Source organism: Urocampus carinirostris, chromosome 7 (genome assembly GCF_059441175.1).
Source record: "Urocampus carinirostris isolate Australia breed hairy pipefish chromosome 7, RoL_Ucar_1.0, whole genome shotgun sequence".
Lineage (NCBI taxonomy): Eukaryota > Metazoa > Chordata > Actinopteri > Syngnathiformes > Syngnathidae > Urocampus > Urocampus carinirostris.
This window is the reverse complement of record NC_142355.1, coordinates 22,620,416-22,633,891: the sequence shown is the minus strand read 5'-3', so window position 1 is coordinate 22,633,891 and position 13,476 is coordinate 22,620,416. Positions and strand designations below refer to the sequence as shown.

Here is a 13,476-nt window from a genome sequence, read left to right as displayed (position 1 = left end):
TTTACTTTTATTGCTGTATTTTTTTTTTTTTTTTTTTAAATCAATATTGCAGTGTCTGATACTCATGACAAAATGTTACCGGACACCAGGGTAGACAACTCTGAAAAGTTGCCTGCCCCATTTTTCACAACTTGAAACACAATAAGATAACTAAAAAACCCATTGTTGCAAAGTATTAAGAATTGATAATCAGAATATATAACAGAACAACACTTTAAAATTAGGTTTATTATAAATCTACTTATAACATTCATTGCATGTATTTGACATCGCTACTTCGCGGTTCCACGTTCGCGGGTTCAGAGCTTCGCGGGCCTAAAAAAAAAAAATAATAAAATAAAATAATGATTTATTTATTTATTTATTTATTTTAAGCATTTTTGAAGGGGCGTCGCTACTTCGCGAATTTTCACTTTTCGCGGGTGGTTTTGGTCCCCATTAACCGGGTCTAAAAAATAATAATAATAAAATAATTTTTTTTTCAAAATCTTTTTTTTTTTTTAAGCATTTTTTAAGGGGCGTCGCTACTTCGCGGATTTTTACTTTTCGCGGGTGGTTTTGGTCCCCATTAACCGCGATAAACGAGGGATTACTGTACCTGTATTTACTCATCTTCATTCATGCAATGTTTGCATTGCGTCGTCTGCTACAAGCCACGTGAACTCCTCTTTCCACGATGCTTTTAATGTATGTTTACGTTTTGTAGCGTCATAAATTTTGTTAGCTTTTTTTGAATCTTTCTTCTGAGGCTGAGGTTTTAGCTTGATTCCTAACAAATTCTCCATTTTTCTTGTGTTCTCTGTGCGTCTACTTTGGAAAATGATATGCAAATACACGACCTTATAACGCTCGGGAAAGTCCGGAGTAAAGATTTCGAAATCGGAATAAAGCAAACGTTTGATTAGAAAAAAATGATAAAATAAAAACGAAAGATTTTTTTTTTCTTTCTTGAAAAAGTTGTCGGCCACCCGGGCAGAGACGTTGTGTAAGTTGTACGCCTGACGTAAAAGATGCAAGCCCCGGGCGTCCGGGCAGACGTTATTTCAATCACTGCATACTGAAAAAGTGTACGGTTTAAGTGCGACATCGGTACCCCAACTTGCACACTCCGTGCACACTTAAGCTGTTTGCTAGTAACAAGTAATGCATGTTAACTGTTTGGCACATTTAGCTTCTAAATATTAATTTCCTCCTTAAATCCCCAGGGTGTAATATTTTACCACTTGATGGCATTGTATGGTCTAATGCGGGAAAAAAAAACAGTGCCAGCGTGCACAGCGTAGCAGCAAGTTGGCAGACAATTATGGCAGTGCCTACTTGGTAGGGATCCCACTATGTCAAAGAAATACACATTTCTCAACCTATGATTTTTTTTTTTTTTTTATAAAAATCAACTTTCGTATGATAGTTCAGGTATTGTAGCAATGACAATAAAGGTATATTCTATTCTATTCTATTCTTGCCTAGTATTTAAATCAATATAGTTGATGTTTTTTTACTGAATTCAAGTTTGTTGTACCACTAGAAGGCACTAAATATTACACTATGTCCCTTTAAAGGGTTTTCTTTAATCTCAAGCTAGAACAGATTTGATTTAACAATTGAGCTAAATTTTATATAATTCCCCATTGTTGCAATTGAAATTCAACATCTATTTTTTTGTATTCCAGAATTAAGTCTGAAAAAAATGTTTACATATAATTGGGCTTTTTTTAAGTATGATTTTTTTTTTACCTTACTGTATTTTTAACTCGTTTGGTAAATTCTGTAAACTACCAACAACAGGCCAAAATATATATTATTACCTCCTATATTTTAATTTATTTATATGACAAAAAAAGTAAAATAATCCCGGAAATCACCTAATTTTACCAACACCTACTATCTTTCGTTCAGTTGTTGTTTTAGCAAAATAGGAGAAATACTGCTTAAAATGATAATAATTATCTACATGTTTGTCAGAACCCGAACAGACGGTCGACCCAAACGCGTAGCGTTTCACATTATGTTCGACTAAATTTACGGGATTTTACATTTTATTAGCTAATGGGCGGCAGTAGCTCAGGAGGTAGAGCACTCGTCTTGGGATCAAGGGATCCCAGTTCGAATCCCGGCTTGTCCTTGTTACATGTCGAAGTGTCCTTGGGTAAGACACTGGACCCCTAATACTCCAATAGGCAGGTTAGCGTCTTACATGGCTGCAATACAAGGCCGCTATTAGGAAATGTGAAGCACACTGTAGAGCGCTTTGGGAAGTCATTGACTTGAAAAGTGCTATATAAATGCAAATCATCTCATGTGATAAAAGTGTGTAACTTTTACTTTTTAAATTACACTTACAATACACTTTGTGTATTATTTGTTATTGGAATATGAAATGTTATTGTGAAATGAAATTGTGAGAGACAGAACTGGAGTAGTCGTAGAACTGAGCAAGCGTGTTGATAAGAGAGTACTCGGTTGGTTTGGACACATGGAGAGGATGGATGAGGAGCGAACGTTGAAGAGGATCTACAGAGCAGAAGTCAACGGAAAGAGACCAAGAGGAAGGCCGCGATTGACGTGGATGGATGGTGTTATGAGTGCACTGCAGGAAAGAGGTCTAAATATAACGGAAGCTAGAGCTCTTGTTGGTGATAGAAAGGAGTGGAGAGGTGTTGTGAAAGGATAGTGGGATTGTGGACGCGTTCTTAAGGATGGGCTGGGCACCCGTATGATGCGGCAGGGGTAAACCAGTGAAAGCTGTCGGGCCCTGCTGTTGAACAAAAGAGTGTGTTGTGTCACCCTGACCCTAGTGACATGGCCGCTTTCTGGTGTCCCTTTTCATCTGAAGGGATAAAAGCATGACCAACTTGGGTGCCGAGGTGCCTAACTTGTTTGGGTGTTTGGGCAATTGGGTTGGCCATGGTCCAAAAATTTTTATGTGCTTTTTTTTGCTATTTATTTCCCTTTTATTTTCTTTGTATTTGTATGTGTGTGTCTTGCTGTCGGTCACCCCTCTTGAGGGATATGACCAAGGTAGATAGATAGATAGACAATACACTTTGTGTATTATTTATTATTGGAATATCCGTGGCAAGCTGGTCATCCTGGATTACTTCACGTGCGGTCCCTTCTAAAGGTTTCTTCATATTCCTCATGTTAAGGTTTTTGCATTTTTCCTTGCCCTCATGTAGGTTTTAGATCAGGGGATGGTGTAATAATAATCTGTAGTCTGCAATAGTCCGTGGTCTGTGCAGCCCTCTGAGACTCCTTGTGATTATGGGTTTTCAAATAAACATGACTTGACTTAACATGTATGACGTGATCCGAAAGAGACATTTTTCACACCATCGAAGTCCTTAACCCCCAAAAGAAGGGCACACAGAATTGTTTTAAGCATTTCATTTTCCTTTTTGGGGGTTCAAAGCTGTAAAATGCACGACATTTAAATCTTGTACAACAACAGATATGAAATGGCATTTCACAAAAACGATCATCTGCCTTAAGTTTTTTTTTTTAATGTATTACAGTATTTGTCAATGCCTCTTCTGTCACGGTGAAGCCAGTCTGTCAATCATGAAATTACAATTTGGAAAAATACAATTTCTTCGTATGATTTGTGCTGCAGACTTTGAGGTCGATACATTCTTACACAGAAACCAGCTTGATCATGACAGAAGGATGATGCGCAAATTTCTATTGATACTATTGAATGTCCTTTGCTGTGTTTTTCTTATCTTAAGTCTACGCAATGGAAATCAACCGTGAGTACCTCTAAGCAAAAAACAAACCTGTCCGGATAAGGATGCTGATAATAACCGACTGTTATATGGCCTCCACAGCTCCATGCGGAGAACATTTGTACGACGAAGACGGCAAGAAATTGCCACCGTGCATCCCTGGCGCTTGGCTCACACCCGCCATTATGGCCTGCTACCTTCTGGTAGCCAACATCCTGCTGGTCAACCTGCTCATCGCCGTCTTCAAGTACCGTATTTTTCGCACTCCAGATCATAAAGCACACCTCCTAAAAAATAATCTGTAGGGATTTTTCAAGCTTGAATTTTGAAAAATCGTTAGGATTGAAACGAATTACTCTTTACTGCAATCAGGAAACGAATTTGCCTCTAGGTGTTGCTTGTGTTCCACCATAGATCTTTTTTTCTCGAAGGATGGTATAATTTCCTACACTGATAGAAAAAAATCATTAAGTTATTACTTTGTGTTATTTGAATTCAGATATGAATTACTAATCCCAAGAAAATTATTTTAATGAACCAGGCCATTCGAAATAGCACACACAATTTATCAATACAGAGAATTAATTGTAGGGAAAAAAAATGGGAGGGGAAGGCGCTGGAGATTATCGGAGTTTTCGATCGCAAAAAATCTGGAAGTTATGAGCACGAAAAGAAAGTTTCCCGCTGGTCGATTTTGTGAGATTCCGTTGAACAGAAAGAAAACGCTCATTCCCAAGAACCAGCAAACATGGTGTTGAATCTGAAACCGTCCTATAACTTGTTGTTGCGGAGATATTTGGTCTCATGCTCCGAATGGTCGCATCGCATGGCCCATGTGCTGAACTCAAGGCCGCACAGCCGTCACGTGAGACGATCGATTAGCTCCTCTTTTTATATGGACCAGGGACGCTTGACCAGATCATGCCTCTTTGGGCGTGGTCTCTGATGTATGAGACCACAGGATTGGGTGATGGTGTCTGACGTTGCTAGAGTTTAGGTGAGAAATTTGCATTATGTTCTGTACTTGAGAATGCCCCTACAATCGAGATTATAACGTACAGTGAGAACACTACTTTATCAATACATAGCCTTGGATGTTTTAATTACAATCAAAACTTCATGTTATCAGATTTCATTATGGTACATTGTGAATTGGTACGTTCGGGAACTGTCCAAAAGGGGACGCCGTAGTTCCATCCATTTCAAAGTGAGCCACCCGAAACAAAGAAGGTGGATGTCATTTTTGTGCTGTGCTTATTTGAGTACAGTATCTTCTTCATGTTCAAGAAAAGTTAAAAGTACAGTGATTTAAAATACTCCTAGAAGTACAAAATGTCCCAAAACGTACTCAGTAGATGGAATGTAGTAAACGTAACTCTTTACTACCCACCTCTTGCTCTAAGCACATGCTAGTTTCGAGAAGTTCAGCAGTCTAAAGTCAAGACCAAATGAATTACCAAATTCCTACCATGGCCTTGATGCTTTAAAATAAATCAAATTTTTGTTGGATTTCTGGTCTGGGTACCTTTCCACCTGTATCATTAAGATTTCCAATCGTCCAAGGAATTAGGGAATTTAGCTACATTTTAAGCTAAGCTAAGACATGCTAACACTAATTTAAACAAGAGTATGTATTTTTGTACACAACGTTACCATAAACAATCTGTTTCATACTTACGGACAATCATTGTCCGAAGACACATCAATGAGCCTTTAAAAGTCGGTGTATGAGCTGCCGTCCAACTTTTGCACTTTTTTTTTTCCCCTTCTAGCAACAAACAATAACCATAATAACCACAAGAGGGCCCTCGAAGACTACTATATGTAACTCAAAGGCAGAACAGTTAATCTAGGCAGTATCATTTAATTTTAACTACGCTTTTCTAATTTTATCCACCGGATTTTCCGGTATATGCGGCACACGGGATTATAAGGCACATTTTGAAATTTCTGGCAATTTTTTGTTTCGTTAACTGCGCCTTAAAGTCTGGAAAATGCAGTCAAGAAAATGTAGGGCTGCCAGCGTACTTACGGTGGCGCTATTTCACAGCAACACATTCTTCGAGGTCAAGTCCATCTCCAATCAGGTGTGGAAGTTTCAGCGCTACCAGCTGATCATGACCTTCCATGATCGTCCCATTCTGCCGCCGCCGCTCATCATCTTCAGCCACCTCTACATTCTCTTCAGTCGCCTCTTTCGACGCTGCGCCAGGAAGAAGCAAGACGGAGAACTGGACGAGAAGGACCGAGGCCTCAGTCAGTACACACGCGTCAATATGTCATAAACTGCTCCCTCTTTCTCTAAACACTTTGACGTGTTCAGAGCTGAGGCTGAACCCGGAGGAGCTGAAGAACCTGTACGAGTTTGAGGAACAGTGCGTAGAGGAATATTTTCGGGAAAGAGAAGACGAGCAGCAGTCCTCCAGCGACGAGCGCATCAAGGTGACTTCAGAAAGGTGAGATCTCGGTTTTCCAGTATTTGGCTTTTCAATTAATAACTTCACTGCAAAGTTAGAGAGTTAAGACAAACATCCATTTCGATGAGTAATAATAAAAAAGTTTGTATCTAATTTTATCATTAATTTTTTTCTCATTTAATGATTCATTTAAGGTTAATTATTTAAAAAAAAAAAAACTATACAAGAAATGAGTAAAAAAATCTTGTTTTTTTATTTTACATCAAAAAGACATTAAGCTTCTGCTAATCGGTTAAGAATATATATTTTCAGTGTGGGATTGCATTTGATTTCTGTAGGCGATGTTCTAACTGTACTACAAATGTGTTAGTACTTTGTCCTAAAAACAAATAATATATGCCCAACATTGCAACTCGGATCAAATGTGTTTTTTTTTCTTCAAAATCTATGCTGCAAAATAAATAACTGAATAAATATCAGGTCCAGTCAAGTCATGTTTATTTGTGACACCATTAATCACAAAGGGTCTCAAAGGGCTGCACAGACCACAGATTTTTGCAAACCACAGACCATTATGACACCATCCCCTGATCTGAAACCTACATGAGGGCAAGGAAAACCTCAAAAACCTCAATATGAGGAAAATGAAGAAACCTTGAAAAGAGACCTCACATGAGGGAATACCACTTCCAGAATGACCAGGCTGCAATGGATTTTGCATTAACAAACAATACAAGACTAGTTTTGAGGGACCTGTAGCACCTAGCAGAGGGTAACAGGTCAAAGAAGTGGTGGACAGAATGGAAATTGTCTTTTATAATGTTTATGGCTCTGCTACAATATTGCAAGCTGGCAATGTCTTTTAGATAGATAGATAGATAGATAGATAGATAGATAGATAGATACTTTATTCATCCCCGCAGGGAAATTCACATTTCCAGCAGCATCCCTGCGCTGAGAACAATACAATAATAAAGCAAAAAGAATACAATATACAAATACTCAGTGTGACCTGCAAATGCCCACTGTAGCGTGTTATATAGAGTATCTAGATAGATAGATAGATAGATAGATACTTTATTCATCCCCGAAGGGAAATTCACTTTTCCAGCATCATCCCTGAGCTGAGAACAATCGAAAAATAACACGGGAGCTGCTGGAGTGGCTGCCATTTGTGACGGCGCCGGAGAAACGATTCAATTTGAATCATGTACAAACAAACAAACAATTGAATCATGTACAAGAAACGATTCAATTTGAATCATGTACAAACAAACAAACAATTGAATCATGTACAAACAAAGAAACAAAATATAGAGCAGCCTATGATCTTTTGGGCTATGTTAATTACTCTCTGTATGCTCAATTGACGGATAATTGGGCTAGATTTAAGGATTTATTTTTCTTGTTTTATTTAAACTTTTATTTTATTTTTTACAAAAATAACTTTCAAAATGATTTGCTATCATCTACTGTATTTCTAAATTGTTTGCTTAGAATTTTTTGATAGGTGATTTTTAAAATAAGCAGAATACTCTACAACAATGTATTATATTTTAACTTGTTTTTCTAAGCAATTGAAAAAACTCCTTAAAGGTGCAAAATTTTGACACTATATTTATTATTTTAGCATTTATTTTTAACTGCAACATAATGTTTAATATTTAAATTAGCAAAATTTTCTGCCATCTTTTGTATTAGACAAATTAGCTCATGTTTTTATACTTTATCAATTAAAATAAATAATAGTCTGGTTTTAAAACAAGTTCAAAATATAATAAAATGGGGAATATTATTTTTAAAAATAAATTAACAGAATTGTCTACCTTTAGGACAAGCTTATTTGAAGTGTGAAAAACTTTAAAATTTAGTAGACACTCAAAATAAAGTGAGAAGACATCAATGGATTTTGTGCTTGGAAGGAGGACCACACATTTGCATTAATACAGATACCGATACATAGATTTCGCTTTTTCCACCTAAAAAAGACTGATAATATCAACAAATATTAACCCTAACACAATTGATAAGTTAAATTTTCAGTAGAATGAAGAAAAAGACATGAATGGATTTTGAACTTGCAAGAAGAACAGGAGAGGACCCAAACCTCAGAAAAGACTTTCCAATCTGTTTTAAAAGCCCTCCCCCAAGCCCCTTCTCTTATAATATATTTCTTAGTTAAAAAAGCAGATCCGCCCTTAAGGGTGCGGAACATGATTGGCTGATAATGGAAATTATGTAAACAGTCCATAAAAGACAACACAACGAACAAGAGTGCAAATGGTCAAAACAATGAACTGACGCGCTATGCAATCTCCTTTGCAGGTGTCTAATATTAATAACAGAATTAACCTATCAGTTACCATTTTTTAAGATAGGCAATACTGTTTTTCTATCTGATTATAATTTAACCAATTGTCAGGACCAGAACGGAAACAGGACCCACTTGCGTGACGTTAACCACAAGTTTTATTGAAGGAACGAAGAAGGGGTGCGTCCACGATCCAGTGTTCGCTCTCGTACTCGGCTTGCGACCCGAACACTGAAGTGGATCTTGCATAGCGAGCGATGGAACGTAACAAAACGGTCAATTGCAGGGAGAGGATAGCAAAATTGTGGTCTGGGACAGAAACGGGTCGTAAGCCAGGACGGGAGAGCAGACGTGGTCGGGATAAAAAAACTGGTCGTAAGTCAGGACGGGAGAGCAAACGCGGTCGAGATCGAAACGGGTTGTAGCCGCAAACAAACGGGAGCAAAAACGGGACAGGCGGGGGTCAGGGTCAAAAAAGGCTTGCCTTATATACACGGAGATTCACAGACGGACTGACAACAGGGGATTGACAGGACTGGGTTCAAATAGTGACAGGGAGCCAATCAGAACCTGCAGCGGTTGGCACCAAATGAGCGGGCACAGCTGAGTCACATCAGTAATTATGACACCAATCCCAAGTTCACTATTTTCTACCAAAAACGAATCTGTAAATGTTTCACTTCAACTTTTCATTTTTTATAAAATATTAATGTAAAATGTACTTCACCTTAGCCAAAACTTAACCAAACACTATTAAAATAAATGAAAAAGCCCCAAACAGATGTTTTGAAACTTGTACAGCCTCTGTTTTCACATTGTTCTCTTACTCCCTCTGTTCTCTAAGAGTTGAAAACATGTTCATGCGCCTGGAGGAGGTCAACGAGAGGGAGAACACCATGAAAGCCTCCCTGCAAACGGTAGATCTGCGCCTGGCCCAACTGGAGGAGATCCACGGCCGAATGGCGGGGGCCTTGGAGAAGTTAGCAGGTCTAGACAAACTGGAGCTTACCCGGACTCACTCCCGCAACTCGTCCGTGTGCGACCCCTCTTCCCTGGTCCGTCAGGGCAGCATCAACAGCGCAGACGGCTACAGCCTCTACCGCTTCCACATGGACATGGAAGAATTCAGCAACAAGCAAAAGGACTCAGAGGAATTGTCTAAAACTGGGCCAGAGCGACAGAAGAGTCAAACGTCTGGCACGGGCTCTCAAAGCTTGGAGGTGGTTGGACTGAGTAGAAGCAGGCCAAGTTCTTGCGTGGACATCCTTATCTCGCCATGTGAACCCAAGCAGCTGTTGGTGGGATCCAGCAGCGACAATTTAAGCCACAAGGACGCGATGGGGAGTTCGCAACTGCTAGATCGCATTGCTGACCAGAACAGACTCAAACCGTCATCCTCGCCCAAACGGACCAAATCGCTGCGACACTACGCAGCTGAGGAACCGACGACCATGCCCTTGACGAAAAGGAGGAGCATGAGCACCATCATCATCAGCCCACCCGATGAACCTGAAGAGCCTGCTCAAACAGTCCAAACGCCTCCTATGGTTTCTTCCTCGCCCAAACGGACCAAATCCTTGCGGCACTACCCAGCTGAAGAACCGGCAACCTCGCCTCTAACAAAAAGGAGAAGCAAGAGCACTATCATCATCAGCCCACCCGATGAACCTGAAGAGCCTGCTCAAAACGTCCAAACGCCTCCTGGGGTTTCTTCCTCGCCCAAACGGACCAAATCCCTGCGGCACCACCCAGCTGAAGAACCGGCAACCTCGCCTCTAACAAAAAGCAGGAGCAAGAGCACCATTATCAACAGCCCATCTGATGAACCCGCAGAACCTTCTCAAAATATCCAAACACCACTTGGTCTTTCTTCCTCTCCAAAAAGAGCCAAATCATTGCGTCATGTCCCAGCGGAGGACACAGGACACACGTCCCCCATCTACAAAAGAAGAGCAATGAGCAGCATCATTTATCGTCCAGTTGAGACAGTAGATGACGAGGTTCTCGTTCAGGACTATACATCCATCGTCGAGCAGGCTGCCAAAAATCCCAATCAGTGGCCTGCAGACCTGGAATACACTGTGCACCCTAGCTCCGTAGGTCACATTCCTAAAGTCTCAACAGTCCGGAGGACCATACAGCAGTTTCAGAATGCCAGCATTGCAGAGCCGAAGGAAAACGATGTCACGAGTCTTCTGACTGAAAATATAAAAACTTCAGGAGAGCAAATAAAGACGACAGTGAAGAGAAACATGTCGGACGGCGCTCAGTATCTCACCGTCGCCGGGGATAAGTTCCTACCTTCGCAAAGGTCCATGAGTTGGAATGCTAAGGATCGCAAAACGAAAGGAGCGACGGCCAGCAAAACAACAGCCAGCAGCGAGAACGTCGTGGACGCTCGCGGATTAAATGATGAAGCGCACCCAAATAAATGAGACTCAAAAGGAAAATACAGTACCTTCACGCTGGATTTTCATTCAGTCAGGACACAAATGGAAGATTGTCGTGTTTCATGTTCTGTAGATACAGAAAACCGAAAGAGGTGGACTGTTTCATGCATGTGTCGTAAATGACTGAAAAAAAAATCAGATTTTTATGTGGGGAGAGAAGTTATAAAATTAAGATAAAAATGTTTCTCGCAGCACGGCGGCGCAGTGGTTAGCGCTTGTGCGGCACAGTTCATGTCATGGGAACCTCCTGCGTGGGTTCAAATCCAGCTCCAGACTTCCTGTGCGGAGTTTGTATGTTCTCCCCGTGCTTGCGTGGGTTTCCTCCGGGCACTCCGGTTTCCTCCCACGTTCCAAAAACATGCATTTCAGGTGAATTGGCCGGTCCAAATTGTCCCTAGGTGTGAATGAGCGAATGAGTTGTCTGTCCCTGTGTGCCCTGCGATTGGCTGGCAACCAGTTCAGGGTGTCCCCTCCCCACTGCCCGGAGATGGCTGGGATGGGCTCCAGCCCCCCCGCGACCCTAATGAGGATAAGCGGTACGGCTGATGAGATGAGATGAAAAATGTTTCTCCACTGTGCATGTGGAGAACAGAATGGAGAAGAATGAAACTGCAAACTTGGATTATACTGTATATTGCTCCGTTGTTGTAATCAGGGTTGGGTAGGGTTACTTTAACTTGATTACTTTCAATTACTTTCGGATTACTCCAATACCAAATATGCTAATAAAAGACAAAAGAAACTAAATATGAATAAAATTACTAAATTTTGTGCAGGCTTGGGGAGTAACGGAATACATGGAACGGCAAAAATGATGTTGGCAAGCTGTTTGGATTTATTTTCATTTTGTTTCTGTCGCATTTTATGTTAGTTTTGCCGGAGATCAAAGAGATCAATTCCAGGAGAGAAAGCTTACCACGCGTTGTGAGTCATAATTTTATTCATATTCAGTTTCTTTTGTCTTTTATTAGCATATTTGGTATTGGAGTAATCCAAAAGTAATTGAAAGTAATCAAGTTAAAGTAACCCTACCTAACCCTGGTTGTAATTGTACATTTTCCTAGAAAGCATTCCTATTCTACTAACATGATGAGTCCAAATGCTGAATAATTAAGATAAAACGAGGAAAATTACAATTTTCGTGATGAGGAAATAAGTCATCCTTGAAATGGGGACTTGAAAAAGTTAAATCTAAAGATAAAGTATTCCACGTATGACCAAAGTTGACAGTAATCATATTAATGTGACGAATACGAGATCTTTTTTGAGTAAACTTGTGTTATTCAAATACAATTTTAAGACTGTATGCTTAAAAGTAGTTGTTTTAAGAGTATGGAGTAAAAACAATCCTTTTTTTAAAGTCACAATGCAATAAGATTGTCATAAAAATGTGTAATTTTGTGATAATAAACATGAAAAAGTCTGACGTTCACATTCTGTGAAAAGAAAGTTGCACAATTGTAATTAGCTTATTAATAAAACAAAACATCTGATACTAAATGATAAATTAAAAGAAGCCTAATTTAATATAAAATTTGAATTTTGGTGCGAAAATAACACGTTGAAGATGTCACAAAAACAAGGAAGTATTAGAGAGGAAAGAAATGGCATATTATTACCTTAAGAATAATAATAATTTTATATATATATATATATATATATATATATATATATATATATATATATATATATATATATATATATATATATATATATATATATATATACATATATAGGGCAGCGCAGTGGTTATCGCGTGTGTTCCACAGTTTTGAGGTCATGGGATCAAACTTTCCTGTGTGGAGTTTGCATGTTCTCCCCATGCCTGTGTGGGTTTCCCCCGGGCAATCCGGTTTCCTCCCACATTCTAAAAACATGCATGTCAGGTTAATTGGCTGGTTCAAATTGTCTCTAGGTGTGAATAAGCAAGTGAGTTGTCTGTCCCTTTGTGCACTGCGACTGGCTGGCAACCAGTTCAGGATGTCCTCTGCCCACTGCCCGGAGATGGCTGGGATGGGCTCCAGCACCCCTGCTACCCTACTGTGGAAAAGCAGTGCAGATGATGGATGGATGGTAACATGACTTCAAACTAGTTTAGGGTAAGCTGTGTGTATAAAATTCTGTTGTTAAAACAATTCAAAATACTAAAAACTAAACAAATAAACTAGATAATAAAACTGTATTTAACACAAAGTCTTCTTACTAAAAAATACAAAAGATCATCGTCTAAATCATGGGCAGTGTTGAGAATAACGCCGTTGTAAAACACGCCATTACGTAACAGTAATCTAACTTTTGAATACATTGAAGAAAATACCATCCTCCCACATTACAAAAACTTGCACGTCAGATGAATTGGCAGGTCCAAAATGTATAGTATCTATATGTATTGTCATGGGTAGAAAATGCAAACTCCACACGGGGAGGCTGGACTTGAACCCTGAACCTCTGCACCATGGGCATGTGCGCTAACCACCCAGCATAAATATATATTTATACAGTGTGTGTGTATATATATATATATCAATTATCAATAAATTAATAAATTAAAGGAGTGGTAATGAATTAAATTACAT

The 13,476-nt window shown here is 39.4% G+C and overlaps 1 protein-coding gene across 1 annotated transcript in view; it reads left to right on the top strand.

Moving 5' to 3' along the window:
- Window positions 1-12,549, top strand: part of trpm1b (transient receptor potential cation channel, subfamily M, member 1b) — a 48,317-nt gene extending 35,768 nt beyond the window's left edge. The window contains exons 23-27 of the mRNA XM_088340196.1: window positions 3,726-3,746; window positions 3,825-3,969; window positions 5,773-5,978; window positions 6,046-6,178; window positions 9,295-12,549. Of these exons, the coding sequence (XP_088196322.1) occupies window positions 3,726-3,746; window positions 3,825-3,969; window positions 5,773-5,978; window positions 6,046-6,178; window positions 9,295-10,885 (2,096 nt within the window). The 3' untranslated portion in view covers window positions 10,886-12,549. The remainder of the gene's footprint in view (window positions 1-3,725; window positions 3,747-3,824; window positions 3,970-5,772; window positions 5,979-6,045; window positions 6,179-9,294) is intronic.
- Window positions 12,550-13,476: the final 927 nt, after the last annotated feature.